At 44.0% G+C, this 16,311-nt stretch overlaps 1 protein-coding gene across 1 annotated transcript in view; it reads right to left on the reverse strand.

The window, feature by feature from the left end:
- CTNNA3 (catenin alpha 3) overlaps positions 1-16,311 on the reverse strand; it is a 411,569-nt gene that overhangs the window by 326,963 nt on the left and 68,295 nt on the right. Inside the window, exons 6-7 of the mRNA XM_059850814.1 lie at positions 10,251-10,514; positions 6,020-6,223 (exon numbers count right to left, since the gene is read on the reverse strand). Of these exons, the coding sequence (XP_059706797.1) occupies positions 6,020-6,223; positions 10,251-10,514 (468 nt within the window). The remainder of the gene's footprint in view (positions 1-6,019; positions 6,224-10,250; positions 10,515-16,311) is intronic.

The raw sequence follows: 16,311 nt of genomic DNA on the forward strand, positions 1-16,311 counted from the left end.
CAGCTCCATCATCCCTTGTGCCCCCCCAGGGAAGGGAATGCTCACAACAGCCACTTCCACTCAGGCTGAGCACAGCTCCATCACCCTTTGTGCTCCCCCAGGGAAGGGAATGCTCACAACAGCCACTTCCACTCAGGCTCAGCACAGCTCCATCACCCTTTGTGCTCCCCCAGGGAAGGGAATGCACACAACAGCCACTTCCACTCAGGCTGAGCACAGCTCCATCATCCCTCGTGCCCCCCCAGGGAAGGGAATGCACACAACAGCCACTTCCACTCAGACTCAGCACAGCTCCATCACCCCTCGTGCCCCCCCAGGGAAGGGAATGTCCTTACTGTGACTGAGTAAAACCACAACTCGTGGAACATGGAGCTCGTATTGCTGCACTCCACTGAGTTCAGCAACTTTGCACTGTAAAAGGATGAAGAGACAAGAGCTTGTCACTAGGAAAAAGCGAGTGCTTATTACCAGAACAATATGATTGCTCCAGTGGATACATGATCCATTACTGTCCACATGACAGTATGATTCTGCCATTGATAAGATATCCAAACCCAGAGTAGCAATTCCTGTTACTGGATGTCCTAAAACATAAATATTTCCCCTAACGACCTGTGCCTATGAGTAAAATTCAGAAAGGTTAACAAAAGTACACAAATAATTTTGAAGAATTTTTGGAACAATTCAGAAAAAAACCTGCTGTCTTTCACAAGAATCATAAATGTGTTTGCAATCCACTGTGTGTCTGAATTACTCTGTGAACAGAAAAATGTTTAGGTTCTTGTGGAGAGCATTTTGCTTCACTTTGCATTGTACCATTCACCGTGATAAAACCTCTGTGAAAAACACTCACCTAAAAGCAAGTATCTTCTGAAAAGATGTTTCTCCAAGCTTGCATTAAAAACTCTTTAAAAAATAAATTTTAAAGATTTATCTCACTGACACCAAGAAGCTCTTAATCGTTGATGCTTTTGAGGCTTATTAGACACTTTAAATAATTGAGGAAAATAAAAGAAACAAATTTAGGAACCACAAAAGTGACACTCCTTATACTCTTTCAAATGTTAGTGCTAATAAATCCTTAGTTCCTGTACAGTTTGTCAGGAAAATTAATCCACAAACAGCAGAGGTTTATGTCCAAAAAGGACACAGAGGAGTCCTGTAACTTTATTCAAAACAGGGACAGGCCATGGGACATTTCCCCTGCTGTCTCTCAAAACTGGAAGACACAGCCTCCTTTTTATCCTCATTTCCCAGCTGCATGTCCGTCTCTCTTCCCCATTGCCTGAGGTACTGACTCCCCAAAATGTCTCCTACCTGAGACCCCTTTCTAATGCATAACCCCTCTTTTTGTTTTCCTTGTGTCAATCAGTGGAATTCCTATGGAATTTATGGTTCTTCCCACTGTTTCTTTCATCTCTCACTATCCAATTTAATTTATCAGCAGACCTACAGTTTGTAAGGACAAGTCTCTCTCATTCCATTCATCCATCAGTGGAATCCTTCCCATTGTTTCTTTTATCTCTCACTGCTAGTTTTATCTACCAGCAGACCCACAGTTTGTAAAGACAAGTCCCTCATTCAAGTCCAAGCACTGAGGCTCAGCTTCAGAAGAACAGAGTGCAGAACCCACACAGAATTTTGGCACCCAGGTCCTTGGCAATGGCCCTGTTTAAGCTCAACGTTTACCAGGCAGGGCAGTGTCCACCATCAGCACCAGAGGCAAAGAGAGCCTGGATGCCATCAGTGCAGCTTCCTGCCAAGGCAGCTGCTGGAGGAGGAGCTGTGGAGGTGGCACTTCCTGGGTGAGCTGTCCCTGAGGCAAGGCAGCTCCCACTGGCAACACTCAGACAGGAAGAAGCCTTAAGGCAACTGATCAAGGCATTGTGCCAGCAAGAACCAGGAGACCCATCTCCAGGAAAACAAACTCTTTGGAGCAGCTGAGCAGCACAGCTTGTGAGGGAGTGCAGAGGGCTGAAATGGCAGTGGGAGCCACACACCAGGAGCACACAGCCAGAGCAAAGCACGCTCTGTGTGCATTGTGGGCAAGGAAAAGTTTCCACTCTCACGTACAAGCTGTGGCACAGAGGCTCTGGAGCTCACTCAGCACAGGCACAAGCCAGGAGGGCATACAGACAAACACCCATGAAGTATTCCACACACAGAGCACTTGCCTGTGCAGTACAACAGTGTTCCCAAGGAGAGGAAAAGCAAATTGTGCTTAAATTGTGCTATGATAACAAATGGCTGTCATCATCTTTACAGCTCATTCAATTTCCAGGCCTGGCTTATTGAAACTACTAATAGAAGAGCCAAAAAGACACTGATAAATCAGCACTGTTCCCTGGATCTCTTCTTCAGCGAGTTAGAGCTGTGAAATGAAGTAACTGACATCTGGTAGTCCTCTCATTGAAGAGCTTATTTAACACAGTCTCAGTAACAGCCATAAACTGTTCTCAGTGAGAGTGTTTCCATTCATATAAGAGCTCTAAAAGAAACTGAAAACTTGTAATTCCCTCCTGATTTGTAACCTCATGCCTTTAAATCTTCTGCATTTTCTCTTTTCTGCTTCCTTGTCTTTGCCACCTTGTGCATCCACTGTGTTCTGCAGCAAGCTATATGGCACTTTCCCTTACTGTCATATTTCAATAGCTGCTTTCTGACTTTCTCAAGTCAGTGGAGTGGGTTATGTATTATTCTTTTCCACCTATTGTACATTATATATCACTAAAATCATTATTATTTCTGAAGTAGAAAAGATCATCACAATTTTCTTTCAAAAGTCCAAGAATTTAAGACCATTTGACTTAAAATCTTGTAGTTTCACACCAGAGATTCACTGGAAAGCGTTTTTGGGACAAACCCCATATTTGGACTAATATGGGATGCTGTTCACCACACCTGCAACCTGCCACGGGCTCTAGATAGCATCATAGAGTCATTTATGTTGGAAAAGCCCTTCAAGATCATTAAGTTCAACCATTAAAGGTGGATGTTTTCCTGTATAAAACTTTCAGCCACTTAACAGCAAACCCTGACCCACCCTACAGCAGACATTGCAAGAGAAATCTGCTACAACAATGTACCAAAGATTTACATTGCAAGCTAACCAGAGCTGAAGAAATCTCACTATCTAACCCATGGGTAAAGAACTTCCAGAGGGGTTCAAGAATTAAGGCTGCATTCAACAGCATTTTGATTAAAACTTTCATAGCACCTTTCTCTGGTGTAAGGCCTGAAACACAACCTGACTTTAATACAGCATCTGCAAACTTCTAATAAACAAAGAGAAATATCAAAAAGTGCAATATCTGTCAGATGAAAAAAAAAATCTGACATGCATAATTATTTTAGTGCCTACACTACATTATCCTAAGGACAACAAAATAAGACAAAGTAAACAGTCTCATTAGAACAGCTTTAGATTGTGTTAACTGCTATGACTTACAGAACAGAAAGGAATTTCACCTTCCCAAAAAGGGAACAAATATCTGTATCACACAATTGTTCCCTCAGTATGCTCAGTGAATCATCCTGAGGTATCTTTAGAAAAGAACATTATGCCTACAGATAATGTTTACAGATGAAAAGCATGAGATGAACATTGTGTACCCATATTAACAGTATTGAGTCTCCACTGTTTCAACATTTACCTGCCAGATGTAACAAGTGTCAAACCCATTCTTCAAATCTAAAAGAAAAATCACTTCTAAAACACAAACTACATTCCTTTTCTAATTCACAGCTACAAGCATGTCAGACAACCAGATTTCTGGATTTACCCAACACTCCTGTCTTCCCAATATAGCAATTTAGTCATTTTAACACTTGTAAATTGGTGCTCTTCTCCTCTTCTGGTGTCAACACCCTACTCGAAAACAACACTAACAGACTGCTTACCTTTTATGAAATTATTATTTAAATTGTTGCATTCTACAGGAACAGAGATTACCTTTCCAAACTCTAGTCTAGGCAGTGGTATTACGAAGAAATTCTTGCTTCTGACATATGAAAGATTGTCTGTTCTGAATCCGTGACAGTTCACAACAAGCATAAAACAACCTAAACACACATTTCATCTGTGGTATGGCATTTTCCACAGACTTTATATACACGACATAATACAATTCATACTCATTCTGGGGATGTGCATTTAGCTTTCACTTGGATTTCTGGAGAAAAATGTCCCTTTCAACCTTTTAAAGATCATTTTGTGAAATGCAGGTTAAACTGCACTTTAATGCTTAGTTAAACGCTAAGCTCCCAGAGAAGGAGGCGCTGAGGCAGGCCCGAGCTGGGTCCTGCATTACTCAGTGGCCACACATTACTCACTTGCCCAGTGTTTGTTACTCACTTGCTCTGCTTTTGTTACTCAGCTGCCCTGCATTATGCAGTGGCCTGTGTTGTTACTCAGTTGCCCCGTGTTACTCAGTTCCTCTGTGTTTGTTGTCACTCAGTTCTCCCACATTCCTTACTCAGGGCCTCAGTTCATTACTCAGTGCCCCTGCATTTGTTACTCAGTGCCCCTGTGTTCATCATTAAGTAACCCATGTTAGATACTCAGTGCCCCCATGTGTGTTACTCAGTGCCCCATGTGTGTTACTCAGTGGCCCATGTGAATTACTCAGTGCCCCGCATTCGTTACTCAGTGCTCCGTGTGTGTTACTCAGTGCTCCGTGTGTGTTACTCAGTGCCCCTGCATTCATTACTCAGTGCCCCACGTTCATTAGTCAGTGCCCCACGTTCATTAGTCAGCGTCCCATGTTCGCTACTCAGGTGCCCCCGCATTTGTTACTCAGTGCCTCCATGTGTGTTACTCGGTGCCCCGCGTTCATTACTCAGTGCCCTGCATTCGTTACTCAGTGTTCCTGCATTCGTTACTCAGTGCCCCATGTGGGTTACTCAGTGCCCCGCGTTCGTTACTCAGTGCCCTGCGTGCGTTACTCAGTTCCCCCGCGTTCGTTACTCAGTTCCCCTGCGTTCATTACTCACGTCCCCCACGTTCGTTACTCAGTGCCCCTCGTGTGTTACTCAGTGCCCCTTGTGTGTTACTCAGTGCCCCGCGTTCGTTACTCAGTGCCCCCGCGTTCGTTACTCAGTGCCCCCGCGTTCGTTACTCAGTGCCCCCGCGTTCGTTACTCAGTGCCCCCGCGTTCGTTACTCAGTGCCCCCGCGTTCGTTACTCAGTGCCCCATGTGTGTTTCTGAGTGCCCTGCATTCATTACTCAGTGCCCCATGTGGTTACTCAGTTCCCCAGCATTCGTTACTCGGTGCTCGCACGTTCATTACTCGCTGCCCCATGTTCGTTACTCAGTGCCCCGCGTTCGTTACTCAGTGCCCTCGCATTCGTTACTCAGTGCCCCATGTGTGTTTCTCAGTGCCCTGCGTTCATTACTCAGTGCCCCGCGTTCGTTACTCAGTGCCCTGCGTTCGTTACTCAGTGCCCCATGTGTGTTTCTCAGTGCCCTGCGTTCATTACTCAGTGCCCCGCGTTTGTTACTCAGTTCCCCAGCATTCATTACTCGGTGCCTCCACATTCATTACTCGCTGCCCCACGTTCGTTACTCAGTGCCCCGCGTTCGTTACTCAGTTCCCCCGCGTTCGTTACTCGCTGCCCCACGTTCGTTACTCAGTGCCCCGCGTTCGTTACTCAGTGCCCCGTGCGTTACTCAGTGCCCCGTGCGTTACTCAGTGCCCCGTGCGTTACTCAGTGCCCCGCGTTCGTTACTCAGTGCCCCGCGTTCGTTACTCAGTTCCCCCGCGTTCGTTACTTGCTGCCCCGCGTTCGTTACTCAGTGCCCCGTGCGTTACTCAGTGCCCCGCGTTCGTTACTCAGTGCCCCGTTCGTTACTCAGTGCCCTGTTCGTTACTCAGTGCCCCGCGTTCGTTACTCAGTTCCCCCGCGTTCGTTACTCGCTGCCCCGCGTTCGTTACTCAGTGCCCTGTTCATTACTCAGTTCCCCCGCGTTCGTTACTCGCTGCCCCGCGTTCGTTACTCGCTGCCCCGCGCGTTACTCACGGAGCGCAGGTACTCGGCCAGCAGCTCCTGCAGGGCCTGGCGGATGGCGCTGCACTCGGCGATGATGCGCTCGCGGTGCGAGTCCCGCGTGCACGAGGAGTCGGCCAGCAGCGCCGCCCCGCTGATGATGGCCTCCAGCCGCTGCTCCAGGGACGGCCTCACCTTCTCCTCGTTCACTACCAGAGGATCCAGGACTATCAAATTCTGGCAAAAAAGAGGAGCACAGGTAAGAAAAGTCAGTTCAGTGAAGCTGCTGCTTTGTTTTTGACTTGCAGGAACTGCAGCGACATTATGCTTCCCAGATGTGCTGCTAGCCCCTTCCACTAGAAGCACCCAAAATACTTCTGACCATGGCAGATTCCCTTTTCTCTACTGGGGCTCCACACAGAGGTCATCTGCAGACAAAGCCAGGTTCTCTCTGCCATTCAGAGTCTCGGACCAGAGCTTAAGCTCTGTTTCAAGGAGGGGTTCAATGCCTATAAACTTTAGTCTTTTAGAGATCAGGAGAACCTCTGGATTTAACTCAGAGCACTGCTAGCTCACAGCTGAGAAAGCTGAGTCAGATTACACAAGGAGTCTAGTTCTGCTGATTTTTAGTCTAATCAATCCCACACTGTGGCAGAAAGTCACTGCTGCCACTTTTAACAGGCTTGATATGGGCAAAGATAAAAACTGCAGCTTTTGTTTAACAATTATTTTTCCAAAGGACATAGATATAAGTGTCCTTTTGCTTTTCAGTAGGTAGGGTAAACAAAAGCAGACAACTCTTCTGGCTTGATAAAATTAATTACATTTGTGTAGCAAGCAAATATTCTAAAGAGAGAGAAAAGAAGAGTGTGAGATTTTCATAAAACCGGAAAGTAAGCATATTTGAGCTTCAGCATTTGAAGAAATTTAAACCAGTAATTGTTAATATAACTGAGCATCTGAAACTATGTCATTAAGGGCCTAATCTCCAAACCCTGACTCCACATACACTTGTCCACCTCTTACATCACATCCATAGGTGGTTTCAAGCTTTCAGTAGAAATATTAAACAAGAAAACTGATAGGGAATTTAGGGAAACCAGAACTTATCTGTGCTTATCCACAACGTGCCAGACTAATTGCAAACTGGGGGATTTGAATTATTTTTTCAGTTTAGATTTAACAAGACAATCTCAGGGACTATTTAGCTTAAGCTAGAAATGAAAATGTTATATTAGAACACCATAAGATAAAAGCTTAAATGGTGAGGCAAGGAGACTTGAGCCACATGTTTGTGTTAGAGATTTGAAATTCTGCCTCCCTCATTCCTGTTAGAGCCCTTAACACCAAGGTGCTCTGGGGTCCCTCACATCTGCTCCAGCTGTGCCACAGGGCCACTCTTCACTGCAGCAGCAGCTCTCCTACAAGCTCCTGTATCTCAAGCAGCCCCTCAATGCCGAGCTGAACATGCAGTGTCCATCACAATGCAGAACACACCTGGCAGGTAGGACACTGAAGTGCTGCTGCAGAAAAAACAGCTTCATTGTCTGGGGAAGACCAAGACACACATGGTGGCCACAGCCAATTATACAATCAGCTGGAAAAAGGACTGCCTTCAAATCTCAGCTGACCCAAAACAGAAATGTCCTCCTTTTGGAGACAGTTAGGAGAAAGTTTACACCAAGACGGACAAATAGCACTGGCCAAAAAGCTACTATGGTTCATCTCTGAATAAAAAAAAAAAATCTAGGCAGTAACAGCTGGGAAAACATGATTTCAGACTCCGCCCTACAGGTAAAATTCTTCAAATAATTTCATTACTTATTCATAATCAGTACATCTACGCAGCAAAGACACAATGAGAGGACACCAGGCACACAGGAAGCAGTCTCTGGTGGGTTTGATTTAACAGGCTGAACAGTGGTCAGCTACTCAAAGACTCCAGCAGAAGGGAGAGTTTAAGAGGAGTAATTAGATCCCTGTTTTCTCCCTCACTGCTCTGATCCAGGAAAAAAAGAGGGCCCATGGGTATGCAGAAACCTGGCTGTGCTTGGTGAAGTTCTGGAGTGCCTTACAGCCTTCTGGCACCTCACTGTAACTGCTCACCTGGATGGCCACGGGCACTCAAGGACCACAGAGCAGCTGAACACACCGACAGAGACCCAGGCATGCAGGAGCAGGCTCATTTTGTGAGAAACCTCTTTGCACTCACAAGATGAAAGACCAGGCAAAGGCATTAGATAACCTGCACCCAATATGCTCTTTTCACAGATCTTAATATGCAATTAAATTTTAAAGTTACAATTTTGTGTTTATTTACAAATGACACAGTAGTTATAGGGAGCCTTTAAGAGAAATTGTTGAGAATCTACAGATTTAAGACCTAGCTGCTCTAATTTTACTGGTGGTTTCCTCACCTATAAATCTCAAATAACTTTCACAGTGCCAGCACTGGCAAAGGAAGAATGATACTGCAAAACATCTAGATACTAGATTGTTGGGTAAGCTCCGAGATACATTTCCACACTATAAACATTTAATGAGATTTGCTCCCACCAGACTATTTACTGCATCAATCTATTTCATGGCACTGTATTTGCAACAAGAAGATAGAGCAAAGGTTATTTCAGGTCCTTAGCCAACAGAACTTTCTGTAAAATGAGAAAAGTGTAACCATCTGACTCATAAAATCATTTCAGAAGTTAAATGCTCTATAAATTGGGCTTTATCTAACTCACACAGCTTCAATTCCCATTTGTGCTACCTAGGTAAAAATATATTTACAACTTGATAAACAAACAGCTTTTTACAACCGTCAGACTTCTATGTTCTTACATTTCCAAGTAAAAACAAATTCAGTTCAAAATACTTTTTTCCTCATTTTGTGATCATCAAAAATTTCAAATTTTAGAACAATAACAATAAACGTTACTGCACTTTTAAACAGTACTGCTTACACAGAGTCAAGATTAATTCATATGCAGTAATAAAATGCACTCCTTTTGACATTTCTCTTTTTTTTTTTTTTTTATTTTTAAGCAATCCAGGTAAATCCAGAGTCCCATATAAGGAATCTCATTTGTCATTCACAGCTACACTGTAACATGTTATGTATTAGTCTTACAGGTTTCTTTGTACTTCCATTTATTAGGAAGACACATTAGGAACTGTAATTTTAAAACCCGTAACATGCAATTGTAGCCTGCTCCTCTGCAGGGAAAAACCTGTCTGCTTTGACTTTGAGCATGCCAGAGAGGCCTTTTTTGATCAATAAACTGCCACTACAAAATCTGTGTCATATTTCAATGTATTTCTTTAATCTTCCTTTGAAAATTTTAGATAAAAACCTACTACCATCATTCCTAACATCAGTTAGGATGTTGATGTCCTAACATCCTGAAATGTATCACAGTCTTAGCACTGGGATGCTGAGATCTGCCAAGTCCAAGGAATTCACCATCAAAACCACCCATATTTGCAAATGTGTTTAGAAACATACATTCCTTTTGTTGATCTGGGCCTACATCAGTTACACCCCATGAAGATCATGGTGTGCAGCCTCACCTACAGGAGATCTTTCACCATTTGTGGCAGGGCAATGGAAAATTACACTGGTGAGAGCCAGAGCAGCCATGAGAAAAAGGAAAGGCTCCACAGAAAAGCTTCAGATGAGGTCAGGAACAGAGAAAGTGCTGCTTTCCCCCAGGTATTTGCCTCGATAATGGAAGCAGAAATACAGAGGTAGTGAAATCATATTAGCTATGTCACTTTATTTCATGATAAGCAGCAAATATGAGGTTTCTGGATTGCTGGATTATCCAAATTACAGAATGATCCCACTGACACATTCTGGAGACAAGGACTCAGCTTGCATGGTAGCAGCTCAAATGCAGCCAAGGCAGCAGTGGGGACTGCCAGCTGAGAATCACTTCTGGGCAAACTGACCTCCTGGGTTCTGCCCACTTCCTGCAGGATGTGCCTGTCTCCAGCAGCAGTGACACAACTGGAGCTAACTCTGCCCTCTGGCTGAACGGAGCCAAACACTGAACACACATGAAGCCTTCATTCCAAACTCCTCTGAAGGAAATGAAATCATTTCAACGAACCATCCCAATGAAATCATTTCAAGTGATACTATTTAGACTAGGACTAAGCAGAGCAACAATCTTTAATGCCTTTAGGCTCATCATTTATGATACCAATATTTATTAAGAAATTTAAAAACTTTTTTCCAAAAATACTGTAATCTCACATGTTAACATACCTCAAGCTCATCAAGTGCACTTCCAAGAGTAGCTGTACGAGTTGCAGGTTGCTCCACTTTATTTCCAACTCCTTGGGAAGCATTAGAAATTACATTGAGAGCATTCTGTATTTCATTGCAAATTGAATCCTTGCTGGCTGTAAGGGATGCAACATCTGAATGTTCCAAACAAGCTGAACATATTGAATGTAGGAATGCAGAATTTTCCTTCAGGGATACACGTGCTGCAGCAATTTCATCTCGCTGATTGCTAGATTTCAAATCCTGCCAGCAAAAGAACATGCTGTTTATTTCCAAAAGCACTCCAAAACTGACACGTATAAACATTTTTTCACTTCTATCTCTACTCTGCTTAAGGAAACATCAAGTTAAATTCATCAAAGTTTATGAAAACAGACTGTACGAATAGTTACAACTGAACCATCATTACCTCATGAGAAATGAACAAAATATGTGTAAAACAACCACCATTTTTAGTGTGTCTTACAACCAGCACCACGAACTGTCTGTGATTTGTTTGTTTTTAAGCAGTTTTCCTCTGAGAAAACCGCCCTGGAAATTAGCTGTGTTTCCTCCTAGCCAGGTCTTTCCTCGGTGGCAATAGAGAAGGACAGAGGTGCACACCGAGTTAAGGCATTCTGTAACTGTTGCATGTGAACAAATTCCCCGTGTTTGTTTCCCTGCCCCAGCAGCCTCTGTCTGGAGCACACTGCAGAAAGGAACAGCAGGCCAGGGACACCAATCCTGCACTCCCGAGAAAGGGGAAGCATGGAAGGTGTAGAAATAAAAAACCTGCTTGAGAGAAGCCACCTTGAGGCACTTGAGGGGTCTGCTTCCCCTCTGTCCCTGCTGCCAAAGCACTCAGGGATCTTACCACACCCATCTTGTTCCTCCCTTCTCCACCCAAACCTCCTTGAAACCCTACAGCCTCCCACCAGCAGAACCAAGGACACCCAGCTGGCCAGAAGTGCCCAGTCCAACTGAAGTGGTTCCAGAATCAGTCCTGGGCACTGTTATCTGCACAGCTGAAAGTTATGGACTTTGGAACAAGCACGGAGCCAACACCAGGCTGTACAGAGCCTCCTGCCTCATCCTGTTTTACTCCAGACATTTTCCCCTGCTTCTTCTGCACCATGTCCCTCTGAAAAGAAAACTAATAGATATTTGTGAAATGGCTTGGGTGAAGGAGACAGCTAAATTCAGGGGGGAAAAAAAGGGAAAATAGCACATCTGAGCCTGTGGCACCAGATTCAAATGATGAGAAGAGGCACAATGAAGAATGAACAAGTAAATGCATACAAAAATTCTCACAGCCTGCCCACAGGCAATCTGAAGTCTAATTATTTTCCTTTGCATTGTATCAGGCTCTATATGCATTATTTACAAAAGCATCACAGGATCCACTTCTCAGGGCATGAAGTTTTTAAGTTTATGGCTGAAGAGCATTTGATATTAAATGAACCAGTCCTATATTTTGAAAATCTCATTTAGTCCAAGATATGGCATTGGACACAGGATTGCATCTTACTTCCTCAGGCTTAGAAATCTTGGGGATATAGTAACAAATATAGAGCAAAAGCAAACAAATTGAAAGAGATGTAGTCTTTAGCAGGAGCAGACAATAGTATAGCCAACTGATCATCTGAATCAGAAAACTGTGTTTTCTTTAGTGTATTAACACAGAATGTATTTTTAAATTTTTAATAAGCAAATATATAAATGAATCAGCACTGTGCAAGAATGATTTTATTGCCCAGTGTGTTCAAATCCAAATGCTACTGCATCTCCAACCTCAGTAAAGCAGCTGCAATTTGTCCAGTGCACTAGACTTGCTCAGAAAAGAAATGTTAATTAAACACTGACCCTGGTGCTAATTAGTGAATCTATCTTTCCTGCAATTATTACGAGACAGCAGACTGCCCTCTTTTCTCCTGTGCTACAAGGAAGCCACAGACGTAGAGATACCATGGAAAGTCAATTCAGCCTAACTGGCTTCTATTATTAACCATTCCTTATTTGCCACATCATATGTAAACAATCAAACCCAAAAGCCTTTAAAAATGACTTTTTCCCTCTAAAACAGTCCTGTCTGACCAGGATTGAGATGATCATAAGAAAACCAAAACTGGTAAACCAGTGGCACAAAGCCAGCCAGCAGTCTGGAAAGGTTCAGTAAATCAATGTTTTTGTTTCACACAATACTGTAGAGAGATTCAGAGTCATGGCATTGATAAATTCTCCTACAAAGAGCCCCAGTTTTGTTCAGGAACATGTTAAATTAAAAAAAAAATGCTCAGACCCCTGAAATTCATCACTACTTTGTTGTTTAGCTGTGAGCTTGGAGCATCCCCAAAGAAGCTGTAGAACTGTTATTCCTTTCCATATTGAGGAAACAATCATTCCCTGAGATTTTTCATGTGAAAAAGAAGAAACATCTGATAATCTTAGTCTGAGCTTTTGCATAAACGGGCCAAAACCACCCCCCTAAGACTGAGTGAATTTGCTATCAAAGCTCTTCACATGTGGATTATCAGAATAATGAACTAGTTCTCTGAAGGAGGAAGTTAGTCTCTACAAAAACCTGCAGTTCACCCAGCTACTTTACTGCACTTCAGGCTATTTTATTTTTTCTTCATGGTTTAGCACTTTCTTCTTATTCCAACTTCTCTTTAGAGTAGTGGACTATGTCTATACTATACAGACATAAACTATATGTTTTTCCACACTAAATCAGTTTTGTCATGTGAGACCAGCTGAGATTAAAGATAATCCCATTTCCAACCACTGCCAATCCAAGAGGCCCACTACAGACATTTCCCCAGGCTGCTGTCCCAGTCCTTCCAGGACATATTTCAGTGTCTTTCTTATATCTGGTTGTCCATGACAAGAATGGAAAATGAATGGATAATCAGAGATTTCCAGCTAAACCCAGTGAAAGGACAAGACTTTAAAACTTGAAAACTACCTTTATTGTTAAGCTTTGACTGCACTACTTCAATAAGGAGAAAAAAAAGAGGGAAAAAAAAAATCTGTTCTTTATCCCAAATAATACATCTAAGGTTTGACAGCTCAATGCACCAGGAAGGCAGCTCCTGCTCACTGAGCATTCCCTTCAGCACAGCCCACGGGGGCTGGGATCACCGTGGGTACAAATCACACTGCTGCATTCTGCACCAGCTGCAGCTTCACTGTGCACTGCATACCCAGCCTGCCTCTGCAGAGACAGGTGCTACTGAACCCAGCTCTGTAGCCAGGAAAAACACAGCCATACAAACCTCCACAATTTCATGCTACTATAGAAATAGGGGACAAAAGCATTCGTTTTTTTTATCACAGCTTAAACTTGGGCTTTAGCATTCAGCTTTCAGTCAGAGCGACTGCCAAATCGTTCACAGCTGCTGATTCAAAGACCATAATAAAGCTCAAACTCTTCCAAGTGCATTCATGCACTGCTCATCTGGGCAAGGCTCCAGATGATAAATTTCATAAGTTTTGTGTCATCCTTTCCAGTGTAAGAAAGTGTCTCAGCAACAAAAGCAAGTGACAAACACCTGGGGGTGACACTGACAGTAGATCTCCCTCAGCTGTGTCAGTTCTGCCGAGGGAACGCTGCTTTACACCTGTGTGAGAGCTTCCAGCCCTCAGGGCTCTGCCCAGCCTCAGCTGGGAGCTGCACCCACACCCAGCCCGGGCCCTGCAGCCCCAGTTCCACACAGCCTGGGACCTCCCTTGCCTCTCCAAGCCATGCCACAGGGGTGCCAGGCTCCTGGGACCTTCAGTGCCTCTCCAAGCCATGCCACAGGGGTGCCAGGCTCCTGGGACCTTCAGTGCCTCTCCAAGCCATGCCACAGGGGTGCCAGGCTCCTGGGACCTCCAGGGCCTCTCCAAGCCATGCCACAGGGGTGCCGGGCTCCAGCTCAGCCACAGCTGTCCCTGCCAGTCTGGCCTCCTGAGCTCCAGCTGGTCCCTTCCCCAGGGCACTTCTGAGACAGCCCAGGGCTCTCACCTGACCCACAGACTGACCTCCCAGCTTGTCCTGGGGGCTGCCTCATCACCCCAAAGCTCCCTGAGCACCTGGCTGTGGCTGAGCCTGGCTACCCCAGCTGGCACACCCAACTGCTGCCCATGTCCAGCTGCTGAAGCCCTGGCTGCATCCCACAGGACCTTTTTCACAAAAGCATTTACCATCAGCAGGGATCACCTGGTATCAGCTCCATCAGAAACCTGACCCCATCTGCTCTACACAATACTCAATTTGCCAAGTTGCAAACCACATGACCTGGTGGCTCCTTCCTTCCACATAAGGCTTTCAAATGCATCTGAACAGATAATGTACACAGTGACTGTAAGCACACAAAAAGGAGACACAAATAAACACCTGGGAAAAACACCTGGCAGGATAAAGGCTTTGGTAGCACAAATGAACCACCACTAGATGATAGAGCTGTGCTGCACTGACCAAAGGTTCCCTATGTGCAAGTTAAACACCACTCAGCCTATAGCTACCAAGCATGATCATGGTATGTGTGAGGAATTCCGAGCTAACTTTTTAATACAAAAGTCTTACCTGGTCTCTAAACTCATTTTTCCTGACCTGAGAAATCAGAATCAGCAGTTCTTAGTGTCTCATGGTATCACTATACTATCACTCTGTATAGGGCACAGAAACACCACATACACACACAAGACACAGACTCTGTATGGCCAGAGCTGTAGGCAGTGTGCATCACATGCATGAATACACAAAACATCCAGTGTTCCAGTACAAATGCATATCAATGTTACCCTAAGCCTCAGCCTTCAGTAATACCCTCTGTCTCTAAGGCAACAGAGCAGTTCTTATGAAACCATAGCTGAGAGCAGGCAGGGAAGGGCCTCACAGAACTGAGGTTCCCAGCAGAACTTGCCCTCTCTATCAATCAATACCTATGTACTATTCATCATACAGGAGTGACATATAACAGCACAGAGCAGCAAAGTTACCTCATACAAAGCCAGGACTGGATAACACCCCTGCTCTTGAAATTTACTGATGTTTTCCAGGAACTTGCTGTTCAGACAGGGAAGGATGCAGTTTCTTTTGAAACTGCATGATTTGGTTGCATCAGATTGCAACTACTGCACAATATCTGTCTCCCCTGTGCTCCAGGAACTTCCAGCCTATTTATTGATGATGGAGCAATCCTTGCTGTCACTTCTCTATCTGCTACTTCACGATCTGGTCCTCCACTCCACTACCCTGCTGCTACCCTGCAGTCTCCTAGATGAAGTAGCTGATTTGGGAAGGTAGCAAAGCAATTTTTCCCCTGTAAGTATTAATATATAGCTCAGAAAGGCTTTCACCTAGTACAGCTACAGTCACATTTGTCACCAGTGAGCTTGCCTAGAACTAGAGCAGGAAGCATTCATCAAGGAGAGGCCTCAGAAGGTAGGAACCTCCAGAAGGTCTTATCACATCTGGAAGCTTCAACTAAGCTGTTAAAGCTTTCAGGAAATATTCTGGCCTGGATTTTTTTCAATGGAAGATGACTCACTGAAAAATGCAGCAGAATGGCCTTCATCCAGAACTATGTTTTTCCCATGGTTTTATTAAACTCTCATAATACCATACATGACTATTTTACTTCTTTTCTGAGGTTTTAAAATTAGAAGGGATTTGAGGATGTTTATTGGATTGAAAACTTGTTTCATTCTCTGCCTTGGTGGCAGTAGGCTACTTACAAACAGCCTAAGTAAATTATTCCAGCTGACAGGTCACTTCATACAGGGTCCACAACCAATTTCACTGATACAGTTTAACAGACAATAAACAACTCCTTCACATTTAGCCTGTTTGAGTTATCTTTTTATAGAAGTGATCATGCCAGAACATATTACATGTGCCACAAGAGTTCAGGATCTCCTAAGTTCCCCAAGGTACAAGTTTCTCTTCATGTCAAGCAGAACATAGTTCAGTTTTCCTAAATTTATTATCTTATTATAAAAGATGGGGAATCATCAACAATAAACAGGTACAGGACTCATAAAAGGCAGTCTGTTCTACCTGCTCTTTCCTCACAGA

Source organism: Haemorhous mexicanus, chromosome 7 (assembly GCF_027477595.1).
Source record: "Haemorhous mexicanus isolate bHaeMex1 chromosome 7, bHaeMex1.pri, whole genome shotgun sequence".
Classification (NCBI taxonomy): Eukaryota; Metazoa; Chordata; class Aves; order Passeriformes; family Fringillidae; genus Haemorhous; species Haemorhous mexicanus.